Source organism: Aptenodytes forsteri, unplaced genomic scaffold, assembly GCF_000699145.1.
Source record: "Aptenodytes forsteri isolate BGI_AS27 unplaced genomic scaffold, ASM69914v1 Scaffold234, whole genome shotgun sequence".
Classification (NCBI taxonomy): Eukaryota; Metazoa; Chordata; class Aves; order Sphenisciformes; family Spheniscidae; genus Aptenodytes; species Aptenodytes forsteri.
In genome coordinates this window covers 706160-724722 of record NW_008794006.1, presented here as the reverse complement: position 1 = coordinate 724722, position 18563 = coordinate 706160, and the positions used below count along the sequence as shown (strand labels likewise).

Here is an 18563-nt window from a genome sequence, read left to right as displayed (position 1 = left end):
TTCCAGAAATACCAACTGTAATTTAACAGGAATGAAACCAGAACTGTCTTATACAAATGACTCACAAAAATTTCTGTAATTTTCTATCAGTCTTAATATTTGCAAAACAATTTAGTGGAGAGTTGTATTTCTCAGTACAGAATTCTTAAAATTAGTGTTAAAGCTATGTTAAGAGATCAATTATGTAAAATTTTCCACAGAAAAAAAAATGCCATTTGGTGAGAACTTTTTTTAATTCATCTTTCTTGTTGAATTTATATGTAAGATCAGTTTAAAATTCCTGTGTGTCAGGATACAGTGCTGTTCATGATGGGTATTTGTCACTACAGGAACCAACATTTCACATACAACAACAGAAAGAGGTCACAGAAGTCTTTGAAGAGAAGCATATGCTATAAATAGATGTCAGTGAAAGATTAACTGCATCCTTTTTAGCCCATTGTTGGCATATCCTAGGTCTACTTACTGATATTTTGGTACAAGAAAGAGGAGCATTAGCCTTTAGTTCTATGAAACTTTACAGATTTTGCCCTAAATTTTAAGACCTCATATAAAGAATAAAAATGAAGTAAGATAAAACAAGTGGGGAAAAATAAACCCTTCCTCCTTATACACAGCAGAGAGGAAACATCCCCCTCCCCCTTCCCATATGATTTAATCCTGAACTGGGAAGTAACTTGTACTATGAAGATAATATTCTCTCACTCTGCTGAATGCTCAGCAACACCACAGAACAAAAATAAGGAGACCTTTTAGCTGGAGAAGAGACCTTTATGAAGGTACTAAAGGGTCTTAGATTTGGTCTGCTCCTGAATCAGATGACCAGAAATACAAAAGCTCATGCTAAAGAACAGAAACAAATAGCACGTAGCTGGCAAGTTTGGAAAGTGAAAGATATACTGTGGTCATATGACACAAAGTACTGACTGAGAAACAATTCACCAGCCTACAGCCCGTTCCATTAAGGAAAACTGACTGGGAGAGCAGGCAGGCAAAACTCTTCTACCGGGTGGGACCAAACTTGCTTGCTGAAAACAGTGGTAGCCTTGAGTTAAGAGCAGGGCAAAGAGGAAGGTGGCCAAAACATGACATAAGCTAAAATTAACAAATAGTTCCAACTAGTAAAGCAACAGCAACACACAAGCATTACCATATCATTTACATATGCAAGACCAAGAAAATGCACAGCAGTTATATTAGTCTAACCTAGTAACAAATATGTATATGCTAAGACTGCAGTGTAACCACTGAAATCTTTTTGTAAATGGTAGCACCGGGTTTGGGGTTTGTTTCACTTTTAAAAAAGAACCGACTATGAATTTAGACAACAGTATTTACTGTCAGATTCCTAATGCCTTTGACATAAATGAGTTACTGTTCATCAGCTGCTCTGTATGCCCCGATGTAGATACCTCTCTAACCAGTGAGCTAATTTAGAATAGTTTACTCCTTAAAAAACTTGATTACCTTTCAGTCACTGTGGATACAAAAATGTAACTGAAGCACACTAATACAGCAGCCAACAGCAATAAGGTAACTTGCTCATTTATCACTGCTCTAAATCAACACCGAGAACTGCTTTGACAACCGTAAGTAATAACACTGCAATAAAGCCTGTTAGAGACACTGAAAATAACATACATATTTATCTATTTAAAATACCAAATCGTTCAGTTTTAGGAAATGAGCATAAAATCAGACAAGTATACAGACAAGCTTATAATGGATTTTTTTGTTAAAAGCTCAAAATATCTGAACAATTGAGCATTACTCCTCTCCTACAAGTGCAAAGCATGGCAAATGTTTCAGTCAAAATAGCGTGACAAATACACTACTGATGAAGTTGATCAAAATGGTAACATAATGGTGAATTTATTTTTGCAAACTGAGTTTTTCAGTTGACGCAGCAATTGTGTCATTTAAACTGTTTTTTGCTTTCTGACAGATGTTTGCACTGTGTGTATTTTGAAAGTACTGGTGTAAAACAGCATTCACTTGGAATCAAGCCTTTGAATCCTGCAATAACACATGCATTCCTTTGTAACCAAGAGATGAATTTATTAGAGAATAAAAGGATGCTTCATTCTATCCTTTAAATCTCCTTACTTTGAAAGGTTTGGGTCTTCAAATAAACATTTGTTCCAGAAATAATCTGTCAATGAAAATACACTGCATGAAAGCAAACATATCAATGCACTACTGTTTCTTGGCCACTTTAAAAACTATTTTTAAACAAATGTGTTATGGAATATTTTCTCTCTCTCATTTCTTTCTTTTCTCTGTCTAATCCAGAGATTCTTAACTCCTGATTAATATAAAACAATAACAACTTAAGGACGAGAGGGAATGGCCTCAAGTTGCACCAAGGGAGGTTTAGATTGGATATTAGGAAAAATTTCATCACCGAAAGGGTTGTCAAGCATCGGAACAGGCTGCCCAGGGAAGTGCACCATCCACCATCCCTCGAGGTATTTAAAAGATGTGTAGATGTGGCACTTAGGGACAGTGGTGGACAAGGGACATGGTTTAGTGGTGGACATGGTCGTGTTAGGTTAACGGTTGGACTCTATGACCTTAAGGGTCTTTTCCAACCTAAATGATTCCATGATTCTATTCTATGACTGAAAAAGTCTTTTGCTATTTTTGACATAAAAGTTCGCTTCTTATAACAGCCAATTTCTAAAGCCTATCAGCATTTAAAGAACAGGTTTTTACAACTCTACATGAATTTTGACACATCACTGGATTCTTTTGGAGTAACATCATCTTGAATTTTTCAACATAATGTGACTTCCCTCTTATTGACCAAGGCCACACACATATGAACAGAATAAATTGATGAAAGTACTACACAGATACTACAAAAATTCAGTTTTGGAAGTTTTTCTCTGTTGGAGAAAAGTCACGTTTCTTCTAGGAACCAAAGCCTTCTGGGAAGCTTTTTTTTTTTTAGGACAACAAAGCAGAGAAAAATTTACTGTAAGCTATTGACAGGCTTCCATCTCTCCATAAAGGACTCTGGTCTTAGACTGTCAAAGTATAATCCTCTACCGCTAAAGCAGATGAGAGATACTTAGGATTTTTTTGTTCATCCTGTTCATAACAAACTGAGACTCAAACACACAACAATGCACTCACCCAATGCTTTGGGTGTATCATTCCCTTCTCTGTCCTCACTATCAACTGTAGTGGCAACAGTTTAACATATATAAAAAACTGGAGTTAGAACAGATAGATAAGAAATGACAAATACTGATTTGTAGTATACGTTCTGCTAGCTGAGACCCTGACCCAATGAAAGAGTAAAATTGTTCTCATCAACTTCAGCAGAACTGCTCACTTGCATACCTTTTTTTTTGGGGGGCTGGGGTTTTTGGGGGGGAGTTCTGCTGCTATACATGTGCCTCTTGAGCAGACTGAAGGGGTCTTTGAAACATGAGAAACAAAAGATAGTTTAAAAATGAGCTCTCTGGATCTACAACCTGGCTGTGGTTTGCCAGATTATCTTGCAAATTTGCAGAAACATACTTAGAGCAGACAGCATCAAACTTTCTTTTGACCAAGCCAGCTGATTTCCAAAGTACTCATTAGAATATAAATAAATAAATAGAACAAAACTAAAACAAAAATCAAAAAAAACCACACAGATCCAAACTTTGCAGGAGAAACTGGCTGCAATCCCACCTAGAGAAAGGGCAGCCTAAACAAGACTTACCATATATCAGATTGTTGTAATACAAACAGGTATTTAGTGAGATTTAACTGGACTGAGACTACGAGCTTGTTTTGCAAATACCAAAACGCTGCTGTCACATGGGAAAGGCCACTGAGAACAGGTGAATTTGAACCAGTAAAGCTTTACGTACAGGTCACCTTCAAACTATTACTGTCTTGTGCCTTACAAGCTGCCAGTGCCTGATGGAAGGGAAGCCAAGGGCAAGAAGGCGGCAGAGGACATCAGACCACATTACAAGTATTACAAGTGCATCTTGAGGACAACAGCTGCTTCATAATGCATCTATGACACCTCGGTTTGTGAGCAAAACGTAACGTATTTAAATTGTTACGTTGAATCTCCCCAGAAACTAATTTCCACCATGAGTCAAGTTCCATGCTTCTGAAGCCGTGGATTTGATTCTAATAGTTTACACACACTAACTAAAAAGATAGAAGAAGAAAAAAGTAAATAGAATATTGGCCTTGTTTTAAATTCACCTTCATAGAACAAGCTGAGACAATACATACCATAGGGTTTAGATGCACTAGCCAGAAAACAGCACAGGAGATTAACAGTTTGGGTCATCATTTTTTAAAAAAAAAAATTCTGCACACAGAGCTCATTACAGATTTGCTTACAACTTAATTTCCTACAGAAAACTAAACAGCAGGAAAAAAATGCACCTAAATCAAGTTAATGAGAAAGAGCTGGACAGAACACACGAACACCAACCCTACTTTTATATGTTGTTTCACAATATACAGTAGAGACAGCCAAGACATGATGGTGAGAGACCATCAGATACCCAGCTGAGGACCCAGATGTAGCTGGCTGCTAGAAAAAAAGAACGCACTCCACATTGCAGGGTGTGTATCTTCTAAAAGCATGCTTTGGACAATGAAAACAGTCAGTGCAGTCAGTGCAATTATTCTACAGCATTTGACTATGTGCTATCACAATAAAGACTGCAGTGCCACAAGCAGAAAACTGCTTTTAGTATCTGTCCTTCCCTAACAGCTTAAAACACTACAGAAAATCTTGCTCTTGCTTGCAAAGCTGTAAAGGTGGACCAAAGAGGCTTTAGATAAGTGACTTCTAGTTTATAATGGTATATGTGGACCTACAAGTGGTACTCCTGCAGGACAGAAGATGTATCACAAAAGACCGATCCTACACATACCAAGTAATTATCCCCATGTTTGGATTTGAGCATTCGGGTTACATCTTGTAGATTGTGGAGGTAAGTTTCCTCAGAACAGCTAGCAGGGAAGGATACAGCGATGATCCGCTCTGTGATGTAAGTGAGGTCAAGTTCATAGCCTTCCTCCATAATGTGATCAAAGTCTGCACTTCTGTGAAGAAATTAGATGTGGCAGTTCAGAGCAAAGCAGCCAAGAACAAACATAGCATATTAATGAGAAGAAACTGCAACTTGGCCTCATACAGTCAAGCATCTGATGTTTCCAGTATTTTCATTACAATTATAACTTATTAAATGCCTACAGAGCTCAAATTATTCAGTTCAGTACACAAATGGAGTTAGCCAAACATGAGTTCTTCACATCAAAACTATAGTGAAAAAATCTCTGCAAACAATCATGTAGAAAAGTAGTAAAATGAATACAAGCAACTTCGACAAACACTAGTGCAAAAAATTTGGGAATTAAATAGAAAACATGTAGGTACTTATACCTGCACAAATCTCTCTTTCTGTAGAATTCTGCAAATGCTTTACAAATTGGTAGATTCACCAGTGATCTATAAAACACTGCAGATAGATACCATCTTGAAATCTGCTCTGAGTAACACTGAAGTGAATCCAAAACCTGTCCCCAAACTGCAGTAGACACCAATGTAACGCAGTTAATCTCACAGGTTAGTCTACAGATACTGTTTACGCTAATGTCTCCTTCTTTTCCAGGTTGAGGGCACAACCAGGCACCTTACCTTATCTTTCTTAATAGAATAATCAGAAGATTACAGTCATTAAGTTAAAAGTAAGCTCAGCAAGTATGTCCAGTTGTTTTCTCAGACAGGGATTGTAAAAATGGTCCTTGCGTAGCAGGGCATGTCTTGCAGAAGACTGAACTCACAGAAATCACAACCACAAATAACAAAACCTAAACCCACCACAGCATTATGTGACACTACTACAGAAAATATGAAAGAAATACTTGCCGTGATCCTTTGTCACAACTGAAAGAGGAGTTCTTCGAAGCACTGCTGGAATTCTGGAACAAAGAAAGCAGAGCAGTCAATCCAGTATCTTCCTTGCTGCCACTGATGTCAGCGTTCCTGCCTTTTTTCCTCATTTATTATGTCCAACTGTGGAAAACTATACCAACAATAGGATAAGAGAGTATCACTGCCTTATGTTTTGACTGCAAACACTGTGGTTATGGCCAGGTTACGTCCAACTCTTCATACAGATTCACTACTACCTCTTCCAACTCACTACTGCCAGAGAAGGACTGGTTGTCTTTTGTGCTCTTCTTGGTAACTGCATTAAGATTAGAGAAAACATTCAATGGACTTCTGAGAAGATGGAGCTTGAATTTCTGTATAAACCTGCAAAAGTAAGTTCCTCTCAAGTGATTCTCTTATGACAATATTGAAAAATATACTCAATTTACTCCAGTATCAGAGTCCTGGGAGTTTGAATAGAAGCCTGAGCTGCAATGGTTTTGCTTTATGAGAATTTAGTGTGTGTCTTTTGTAGTTCCATTTGTTCAGTAATAGTAACTATGCATTAAGAAGAGTGAAAATGTTCTCCCCCATGAACCTTAGTAATAGAATTTTTCTCGCCTAATTTTAGCTGTCTCAGAATTAAGCTCCAGCGTGATAGTCACCCAAGCTCTCTGTACGTAATGGAGAGAAACAGAGACATCTAGAGGAGACAGTATCCCTTCCTTCCAGGATAGGATTTTAGAAAAAGACAGCTATTACTATACTAACATTAAATAAAAATAAATAAAAATATTTACTTTACATTTAGATCTATCTTTTTATACAGAAAATCAGAAGTTCAATTTAATATCATGCATCAGTAACTCCATAAGAGAAAGAGTATTCACTTGTCTTCCTGCCCTGAATTTATACTTACTATACAGAAAAAAGGACAGAAAAGGTTACTTAGATGAAGAGTAAGAGCTGGAAAGCTGATAAACCCTATCTACTTTGGCTACACACATGACAAATATTCCCAAACCAAATAAATTGTGTTCTAATGGAAGAGGCCTTAGAACTTTCCATACAGTGTCGCCATATATCAAAATCTGGGAACAGCTAGGACACATACAAGCATGCAAGTGGCATGTTTCTTTCCAAAATTTCTGGAAATGAGCTGTTCTGGCAAGTTTTAAAGCACACCTGATGGCGTAAGGTGCACCTCACCTAAGTGCTTGGTCCCAGTTCCACTAGTTCCTGTCTTCACTTACACAACAGAAAATGAGGAAACTTCACGGTATTTTCAGCTTCTTTTTACTCAATCCTTTCTTAGGATTTTAAAGGCTGTAGGTAATACACCACGGGTGCCAAAACAAGTAAATAACTAATAACTGAAATTCAAGACAAAGCTTTTAGCATGTTTTGTTTTGTTTTTATAACTAGAAAGAAATTAGCGGAACATGCCTCTCCCTCCACTTCCTTGGTCTCTGTTGGCCACGCAGATGTATCCATTGCTTAAGGAGTACTTCCACCATTTTTTAATAAATTTTAAGACTAGATCTCCATGTAACCTGAATAATCACTTGCCTAGCGGCTTCCTCTGGTAAGAAAATAAGTGATAAAATCATTCTCTATTGCACACTGTTGTAGCATATAAACTAGCATATAACCTAGTAGCATGCAGTGCATAAGCATATGAACAATAACATAATGCAAAACATTAGCAGAAAAAAACCCTGATAGTGACATCTATATTTACTGTATGCATGCCGTGTCACCTACTGAAATGCACAGTACTATATACGCTTTCCTGCTCTGTGTACAAAAATGGATAATCCTGACAACTCCTACAATTCAACAGCTGGTACAACTTAAAACTTAAATTACCAGTGTTGTTTGAAAGCAGATTTTCTTCAAGTACCTATAATACAGTTTAAAAACTCTAGCTGATTGGTTGCACATATAAAAATATAAATATATCAGTTTAAAAGGACTCTTCTTCTGAAATCTCATCTGGGTATCACATTTCATTGCATGGTCTTGAATAGCTGCAATACTCTTCAGTCTGTCATTATGGGTACGCTTTTATACAAACTCTATACAAAATCAACAGAACCCTACCATCTTCAAAAGATACTCTGATCCAGACCATGAAACGTCCCATTGCCTATCTATGGTGCACCAAACTACTAAATTTTACTTAACCCTTCATAAGGTCAAGATCACCTTGTACATTATATGTTGAATACAGTCAATGACTTGTTGGCAAATGGACAGTCAAGGACACACCTCCATTTTTCTGCATGTCCTCTAGATTAGAGTCACTTCCTCCTCTCTTCTATGGTTTAATTATGTTGTAGCTAGCGATGCATTCTTTTTTCTTCAGTTTTTCTTTTTACTATTTGTTTTGTTTTCTAATTATCAGTGACTACACCAGTAACTTTTCCCCTCACAACTAAAATATTTAGCAAAATTCAGCAAAGATTTAATACATGACTTACTACAGAGGCAAAATGGTTACTGAAAAGGGTTTTTAAAGGTTTGATGAAACACATATCATATATGCACACACGCATAAAACGTGTTCTCAAACACATGAAGAAGCTGTTACACCATTTCTCACAACAGGCAATCTGTAAAGGTGAGACGTATCTTACCATGCTTCTGACTGAATTCAAATTTAATAGTCAATTAAAACCAATCTTGAACTTCTGTGACTGCCTCTCTTTTTTTCCCAACATTTGTGTGGTTTCAGGGTCATATCACCGATAAGAAGGGATTCTTCTTCATTCTGGACCAAGTCAAACACACCTACCAGCAGAATACGAGTTTCATCAAAGCACAGGATTCAATGGCACAGGGCAGACTATCCATAAAGGCAAATCATCTCCATCCAAACAAAAAAAACCCACTATTTTCTGCCTTCCTGCACACTGGAGGGAAAATGGCAAAACATTTGGCCAATCTTCCAAGACAGCAAACACCATCCGGCATCTCCCAGGATGGACAATTACACAGAAAATCTTGCAAAACTAGATAGGATTTTCCTTTCCCGTCAACCAAGAGCAGTAGGGAAGATGAAGGGGAACAAAAAATAATGGCTCAAAATGGGGTGTTTAATCACACCTGACTAAAAATTTAGAGTTGTAACTAGGATAGATCCAGTGGAACTAGCACTTGATTCGTTGCCAGTAGGACAGACCACCCTGAGATTTTTCTTCCTGGAGCTTCTCCCCACGATTCTTGTTCCCCTGCTTCCCTGGGACTGCCTGGCAATGCAGACAGTATAATCAGTCATTTGAGAAGCAGAGTTTTGAAAAAAGAAAACACCTCCCATTTACCTATTCATTCAGTTTTAAGGAATTATTATATCCCAAACAAACAGATCAATCCCAAACAATAACACATAAAAGTTATCCCTATGCAAACAAGCACAAAGAGCCTTTTGGTCAAATTTAGCTGCAATTGTTGTATGAAAGCCAGCAGGGGGAAGCAATTGCTTCTCAAAAGACAACTGTCTTCTCTCTAGCCACAGAATGATATTAACGAGCAAATTGATTGCATCCAAGATACTGCGTCATTGCCCTTTTCCAGTGAAAACTCAAGCCATGCAACTCTTCCCTCTGACATCCTCCTTAGTGCATCTTTTACCGTCTTTGGCTCCTGCATCTAGTCCCGGGCACACTGCAGAGCTTGCTATCCCAACTTTCTGAAAAATGCAGTCCTCAGACAAGACCATCCCACAGTCCAGTGCAGCCTAGGTGTGATACAGAAGCTAAGAAACAGGCCCATATTTAATTCTACATCATTTTCACCAGGTCACAACAGCCACTAGAAGGTAAGTTTCCCAGCACAGCCTGCTGTCAACGAAAGCGTAGAAAGTGAGCAAGACAGCAACTAAAGCCCAGCTTGGACAAAACAGGCTTTTGAGATCAGTCCTGTTTATTCACCTTCCTCTGACACCAAAACGGGTGACCTGCTTATGGGTTACCTGGTCTGCCTCAAATAGCAAGCTTGTGCTGTCCCAGGCAGCTGGCTGCATCTCATACCTTTACAATCTCTCTTCCAGTCTCTCCACAGCTTCAGAGCAAAAACATGACACAGGTATAATACAGGCCATCTCACACAGTGTGGCACTGAGGTGGCTTTGAGACACCTTCTGCACTAGTCCGGAAACAGAAGGAATAAGAAATAACCTCTCTGCTAAGCCTGCATCCCCTCGCCTATGACAAAAGTATGCCTCTCAAGGAAAGAAATGGGGACAATCAAGTAAAAAATAATGCCTGTATAAAACAAACAAACAAACAAAACAACCGTATCTCTTAGCAAGATGATCATCCTCAACCTTTCCAAGAACTGAATAAGGGAACTTGGGTCACAGCTAGCAGGCTTACACACTTCATAGGCTAAAGTCCTCTGCAGTAGAGCTTCAGAGACCAGAAAGATTACGGAAGGGACAAAGGGTAAAGGGAGATCAGTTTTGCCCCAGATAAATTAATTTGCATTTTGTCAGTATGCTGACTTACTATCTTTTATATGACAGCTCTGGAAGGAAAAAAAAAATCAAAAACCTAGTATGTAAACTGCTAGTTTCCAATACCAAAGTAAAACTAGACATGTAGGCCACACATGGGCTTAGAAATACCAGGTGGGATAATGACTTACCCCTTTTGAGATTATAATCAAAGGCAGGCTAAGGAAGCCAAATGAAAAATCGTTCAGCAGCCCTTCCCAAGGCCCTGTTCCCGGCATTGAACTATAATATAATAATACAATATCAATAATAATACAAAAAGCGATCTCAGCAGAATATAAGAACTACTGGTTTCAAGGACCGGGTTGTTTGAAACAGCTGAGACAGCTGTACATCAACTATGCGCTCCTCTGAGGGACAGCACTACTGAAAACTCACGGCTCCAGGATCTGACATGTATTCACGCAGCTCATCTGTTTCTCTCCTGGGCTCCTTCTTGAATGGGAGCATTAACAAGTGTAAGGATCAATGAGTAGAAACTACAACTATCTGAAATGTAAATCAATGAGTAATCTGTGACCTAAAGGTATCAGGACATATTTTGAAAGAACGACATGGATCTATTTGGGATGTAAATATTTTATTTGTGCCTATTTTTAACGTTGATAAAAGCATCAGAAAACTTGATTAGCTAATCTGTCATAAAATTACATGCATTTTTACACAGTCTTTAATTAGCTTATGAAACTTTTTTCCACATGACTGTTCACCATTCAAACAGCCACAAATAAGAATATGAATAGAGAGACCGATCAGCGGGAGACCTGAATGCATTTTAAACAAATTTGTGATGGTATTTTCACTCCCCAAGCCATGGATAGGAATCAGAAGAAATTCTCTAACCTATTCTAAAGCACAGTGTAACAGTTCTATATACTCCGGGGTACTGCAGAAAAGACAGGACAATGAACTACACTGATCGTTGGACTGCTCCACCATGATAATTCCTACTGACACAGTAGTTGCTTTTACAAGCTACAGTGAAAAACATTTGGATGTCTTGGATGAGGACCAAAATTTGCATAATCTTTTGGCCTCTGGCTTTAGAATGATTCCTAATGTGGAAAACAAAGATTCATGCCTTGTGAATACAGATGTGTCTATGTTACTGCATATCTATTCCGGCAGTAAATATTAAAAAAATTAATAAAAAATCTTTTTTTTTAATTGACCCTCTGCAGAAGAGATTTATCATTATTTCTACTGCAAACAGCTATTTGTTTGGCTGTACATTTTATTTTTGTTCTGTACACTGTGTTCTGTAAAAATAATGATCTGTTCCCCTGTGTAGTTAACAGCAAGAGTCCGGACAGATGTGCCCCTTGCAAGTAGCAGCGTCTGCAGAAGTTATAAACCCCAGCTTGCTGTCTCCCTGCCAAAAACTACCCTTACTCTTAGCTGCTGGCAAAGCTGCTCCCACGATTCGTCCTTATAATGCTTCAGGCAAAACAGACCAGGCTCCCCTAAACAAGTTAACTGTAGGGCTTTGTAATCCAGCTCATCTTTATCAAGTCTGTGGGGCACTTGGATATGGAGTTCCACCTATCAATCTGCCAGGACAACAAGGAACTAACCGGGGCAGGAAGATCATCTTCCAACTCACTTAGATTCAGAAAAGCAGCCCTGCTCACAGCCTGAAAGTTCCTGGTACAGCTGGGTCTTCTACCATCCTTTTTTCTTCTTGTAAAAAACTGAAATTCATAACAGACAGTAGGCACATAGCAAATAGGGCTCTTTAGGAAAGAATACTGAATGCATGTAAAGTCCATACTGAAGTGAGAATGAGGCACAATTTATGTTTTACTTCATATAAAATTTTACAGATATACATATTCACATTTGGAAAACCATAGTATTTCTGAAGCCTTAGTTCTACAGTGTCTCAAGACTAGGAATTCACACCAAGCTTCGTGAGGCTAGCACCTAGCCCTAAGCAGCGCTGTGTAACACTGTCTGTTGCGCACACAGAACAGGAACACACCTGGCTGGGTGAGTTGGAGTCATGTCAACACTCGAATGACTGTGTTCCGCTGCAAACCTACGGGGAAACTTACTATGGCTGTATTTAAGAATTACATATTAGGTGTTAGGTAAGGAGTTTACCTCACCTGAACTAAAATAATACATGTGCTCCAGCTCCAGTTGTAGCATAGTTTCATAATTACTCCAGAGCTTTGAAACAGCTTCCTGAATGAATACTATCCACAGGTAATATAATTAAGCACAACAGACACAGCAGAGTGTAAAGGTTTCCGCATTAATTTACACCTACCACGTTATGAGGCTCTGTAGAAGTCCTGTACAGCATGACTCAGTAGCACCTAATGCAAAGTTCCTGCATGTATGTGCTCTACTTCCTAACTCTGTAAAAAGATACAGTGATGTCCACAGTGGAATGAAAAAATGTGGCGGCAGAGGGCAAGACTTCAGAAGTAGATCTCCTGAGTTTCTCTCTGACCTAGTTAAGATGCAAGAGATCAAAACTGAAGCAAACTTTCATCACAAATTTAGCACCCTATTAACTAACAGAAAGTTATGTGCATGCAATTCTTGGCTAGAAAGTGATAGAATCACTTCTTCCAGCCTTTAGTTGAAACAAGAAGCCTTGTTTATTTATTTTTAATATGTTAATATTAAGAATAAAATAAGATTCCAGTCCATAGGGGCATGAGGAAGCCCTCTAATTGTAAATAAATGCACTTCTGACTTCCTGATTAAGAAAGCATTACCCACGCCTCAGAGCTATCCCAAACATTAGAATTAAGCTAACAAAATTTTGGTTCTGACGCTACCTCAAATTCAAGCCAAACTCTCTTTGTTCACGTTTACACAGCTTTCTATAAAGCAGTAAGGGCTGACGCTACAAATATTCCATTAGCAGTCACATTGCTAGGAAAAAGCAAGAGAGCTTTTCTTTCCTGGTCCAAATGCCATGGAACAAGGTGCAGAGAAGAAAGAGGAAGGGAGAAGTAATTCCAGAGTTGAAAAAGGGTCAGGCAGGTTAAAGCAGTCTCTTCCAATTTAGTTAATAAACCAAAAGGAGAACAAGCGTGGCACAAATTTAGAAGGAAGAGAAGGCAGGAAGACAAGGAACGCACCTCCCATTAGCACTACACAGATGGGATGTGTGCTGCAGACGTGGGTCACAGAACCAGAGCTGCAAAAGCCTCATCCAGGCAATGGCTGCATCTAGCCCCACTGTCTGGAGACAGCACTTTCCTATGAATCCCCCAGCCTTGCAGCTTTACACCTCCTCTCTTCTCCAAACAGGAATAGGTGTTCCTACCACTGTGTTTCAGTTGGGAACTTTCTTCTATTTCCCAGTGAACCCCTGCCCCTCATCCATGTCACCCTTTGCTCCTGGGGTATTACTGGTCCACGGAAAGTAACTACGAAAACTTTAAGGAAGCTTGCTAATGGTCAAATAATAACCAATGCAAAATGTAATAGGACAAAAGGCACAGCTGAAAAAGCATTGCTTGCCATTAAAGCTGCCTTCAAAATGGCTGTGCATGAGCTACTACGCGTACAGAAAAAAAAACCCAAAATATATGACCTTGGCTTGTGTAATAAGCAAACAGCACAAACAGAAAACCCTCTGAAGTATTCAGAAGTAACACTGAAGCTAAAATCTTCAACTAACAATAGAAAATGATCTGCAATTATTTTCCTCACAATGTATCTCATTATTGTGCTTCACATTTGTTACACTAGAAGCAGCTGTCAAAACCAATTATTCACATGCAGATAACTAAGAAGTTTGCTCTATTCTGATTTTTTTATTTTACTTGATTTGTCTAGTTAAAGGAAGAGTGAAGAGAGAAACAATCTTGTCACTAGACATTTTAGCTGGTTTTAATATAAAAAATATTCTAGCAACTTAGAAATAATTATAATTTTACTGGAACAATGTGGGTAATAGCATGGATCCAACCACTGAGATGACCTCGGTTGTACAGAAACATTTATTGCCACCCCAAGTAAACAAACTATACTGCTAATACAAATGCAACCTGTGTGAAGGTCTCCTGCTTATGTGGGTAACCATATAAGGATCAGAACTCTTCACACCCTGCATAGAGTGGCACCAGCAGAAGCCTGCAGCACTGAACCACGGACGACATTGCAAAGCAAACGCAACGTGCACAAGACTTAACACTGTGAAATAGATGCTCATTTATTGCAACAGAGATCTGCTCTTGAATTGAACAATGAATCAGTGAAGGCCATATGCATCTTACAAGTCCTTCCCTCTGCCCCATTTTAAATGTTAACTTCATCTTTACAGTGGTGAATCAAATACCTGCATCACAGTTGCCTACTAACAGATAGTTAACTATAGGCATCCCCCATGATTTATTTAGAAATCAAAGAAACTTGGCATCTCTGATAAAAGGCAACTGCAAAGGACTTCAAAAGGTCTTTCCTTCTTTGTCTTACTTACTTCACAGAAACTGTGCTAAAAGTATACTCATAAGTGCTATCAGTAATGAAATGTGCAATACTTCGATTTGCAGAAATTTCTACATCACTTAGAAGACTGGGTTCTATTGCACTTCAATACATGTATTTAATACTACTTGTACCAGTAGTACTACAGCAGCAATAATAATAAAGGGTTGGGAAGGTACATTTAATTTTGTAAATAACATGGCACAGCAACTTGAACAAATAAAGGCTAATGGATCAACTGCATATTGACCACAATATAAGAACTAATATTCTTCCTTCTGAAAAAAAAAAAATCTCTTGAATTTCTGAACTCCTCTGAATAGAATCTCTATGAAGAGATTTTAATATATCTCTTTACTTCTCCGGGATTGAGGAGAGGGTGGAGGGGAGGAATCACTAATTATCCTAATCAAAGGCTAATTTCACACACTATAGAAACCAAAGTGCGCGCTTTGAAAATGGCTAAAAATGAACAGTTTGTGAAGATGTAATAAAAACAAGCAGCCACAAACAGGAAAATAAAATCAGGCCAAGTAAAGGAAAAAGAAATAAATAAAATGGAATTACTTACAGTTCTGGTTACATGATTTTTAACAGCCTCAGAGTTATTAGCCTGTAAAAGGAGAGAAGTTAACAAAATTTACTTTAATTTTCCAGATAGTTTAACTATATTCTAAGAAATCCCCTCCTAATGCATACACACAACAAATAAAATAATAAATCATTCAGAAGTACACATACATTCTACAGTATTAATAACAAAACTATCTTTCAAACAGATACAGAAACAAATTGATTTTACATTATCATCCTGCAAATTCAGGTCTTGTAAGTCAGCACTCAGTTAGTAAGGGTGCTTACTACAAGTTACAATATACATGGAGTTGTATGCTGTTAACCATGTACTCCCTTTTGCATTTTTTCCCAATCTCTCATTTTCTGCTTTTTCATGAAAACAGACACTTGCGTGGGTATTGATAAAGTGAACTGCCTAGGATTTTCTTTAAGCACTGCATAAAATCGCTGTTCAAGGCTTTAAAACATTCTAAGTTTTATCTGTGGAGGTTTAAAATAAACCTTTTAAAAGAAATGAGCCAATCCATTACTATGAAAATCTAACGTAAATCACCAGAAGCACAATCTTCCATCAGTACATGCTTTTTTATTGATGACTACAATCAGTATGAAATCAAGGTAATGTAATGGGGAAGTACAGTGGTAAAACTTGGGAAAAAAAAACCTCAAAATGTTTGCTTAAGACTTTAACAAAGTCAAGACTTGGCATTTCACAAGAGAAGATACCCTAGATTAAGGGTTTTACCATTTGGAATTATAATGGGAGAATAACAGAAGTATTTCACCTTAAAAACACTCAAAATGAGAAAACTAAGTAACACTAGAACTAAGTCAGTGCTGTAGGTTAGGTAAAACTGCACCAAACTTCAGTGTTCCCCACTCTGCAAGTCTGCAGAGTCCATTGTGCATAGAGCAATACCTAATGTTCAACTGCATAAAAATATTGCTTCAAAAGACAATTTCAAATTCTGTGCAAAAATCAACAAGGTTTTGCTCAGAAGACATTAAAGCTACATTGTAGCAAGCTACATTGCTGCTGTAGCAACAGTGTTACCATTACAGCTAATACCCCATCTGCACGTTTACCCTGCGGAATGCAAAATCATTTCACAATCTGGAAAATCTTGCATGCAAATTTTATACGCAACAGGAATCACCGAAATATATCCACCACTGAAATACAGACACCTCTGGAACAAAGCATAACAGCCGTTAAAACAGCACTCTGCAACACTTTGCAAGAGTTTAGGATGTGAAGCGCAAACCTTATGCAAATCAAACTTAATATTTATCTTGCGCATTTAAAGCATAAACTAAAAGGGGCAGGAAAGGGACACGTAAAAATGCACAATGAAACATGGTTTTCTTCTTCATAATTTTCACTGGCCCACTACCACATATGGACTAAGTGACAAGTAAGAGATAACTGGTATTAAACCTTACTTATTTGGAGAGCACACCCAAAGGAGGGAAAAAGTCTCAGAAAACTGCTTTCTGATTCTGGGTGAACAACCAGACCATCTTAAAATGGCACAGACAGTAAAATGAAAACCCAGTTCTTCCTGTTGAATCGCTTTGCTGACCAGAGCTGGGTTCTCCTGCAACTTCAAGACTGCGCAGTAACCTACACCTTGGAAAGTGTTAAAAAATAAAATAAAAGCTAAAGCAGCACACACACACAGAGGAACACAATGTTTGCCCAAACTAGGAATACCAGCCTCTGCCCAAGACAGATTATGGGTACCCCAGCATACTTGCATGGCCATACATGCAGACATCAGTAATGGTACTATTCTGGTTTCAGCAGGGATAGAGTTAATTTCCTTCCTAGTAGCTGGCACAGTGCTGTGTTTTGGATTTAGGATGAGAACAAAGTTGATAAGGCACCGATGTTTTAGTTGTTGCTAGGTAATGCTTACACTAGCCAAGGACTTTTCAGCTTCCCATGCTCTACTGACTGAGAAGGCTGGAGGTGGACAAGAAGCTGGGAGGGGGCACAGCCAAACTGGCCAAAGAAACATTCCATACCATGTGACGTCATGCTCAGTACCTAAACTGGGGAAAGCTGGCCGGGGGGGCCGCTGCTCGGGGACTGGCTGGGCATCGGTCAGCAGGTGGTGAGCAATTGCACTGTGCATCACTTGCTTTGTGTATTATTATTATTATTACTATTATTATTACTATTTTATTTCAATTATTAAACTGTTTTTCTCTCAACCCACGAGTTTTCTCACTTCTACTCTTCTGATTGTCTCCCCCATCCCACTGGGGTGGGGGGAGTGAGTGAGCAGCTGTGTGGTGCTCAGTTGCCGGCTGAGGTTAAACCACCACAGGTACACGTGAAAATTTTACTCCAAAGCCTGCTGTGGGAAAGATACTTTGAACTAGAGATGCAACTTTATAACTGTCAACTCTTTTTTTGGTAGGTCACTGAAGTTCAGACACACTCTAGTTGCAAATCTCAACTAGAAACACAGTTATAGATTTTCAGATTGTAAATTACAATAGCAACACCTTGCTTAATTCAATGAGCCCACACACAATTTACCAGGGCATATAACCTACACTAACCATAATCCTAACGATGCGAGATTGGCTCACAGTTAACCCTTGAGAATAGGCTTTGAGGTTGTTTTATTTTTTGTTTAAAAACTTGACTTAGCTTGTCAGCTATCAAATCTTCACAGTGCTAAACATACAAACCTGTCAGTCAGAAGAACTAACATATAGACTGACCAGTGCTATTAATTCAACCCAGAAACCCTAAACTGATTGAAACTTCAAAGTTGTTCTCAGCAGATTAAAGGTGATATATAGGACAGACACCTTTATCACTTCAGGGGAGACCTCATCGCTCTCTACAACTCCCTGAAAGGAGGTTGTAGCGAGGTGGGTGTTGGTCTTTTCTCCGAAGTAACTAGCGATAGGACGAGAGGAAATGGCCTCAAGTTGCGCCGGGGGAGGTTTAGATTGGATGTAAGGAAAAATTTCTTTACTGAAAGAGTGGTTAAACATTGGAACAGGCTGCCCAGGGAAGTGGTTGAGTCACCATCCCTGAAGGTATTTAAAAGACATGTAGATGAGTCGCTTAGGGACATGGTTTAGTGGGCATGGTGG

General features: G+C 38.5%; 1 protein-coding gene across 2 annotated transcripts in view; it reads right to left on the bottom strand.

Annotated features, from left to right (window-relative positions):
- Positions 1-18563, bottom strand: part of TNS3 (tensin 3) — a 191853-nt gene that overhangs the window by 121213 nt on the left and 52077 nt on the right. Inside the window, exons 4-6 of one of the 2 annotated variants that reach the window (XM_009289806.2) lie at positions 15442-15483; positions 5897-5949; positions 4899-5070 (exon numbers count right to left, since the gene is read on the bottom strand). In XM_009289806.2, the coding sequence (XP_009288081.1) occupies positions 4899-5048 (150 nt within the window). In that variant the 5' untranslated portion in view covers positions 5049-5070; positions 5897-5949; positions 15442-15483. Of the gene's footprint in view, positions 1-4898; positions 5071-5896; positions 5950-15441; positions 15484-18563 lie in introns of those variants that run through there. The other variant, XM_019474767.1, reaches the window with a different exon arrangement.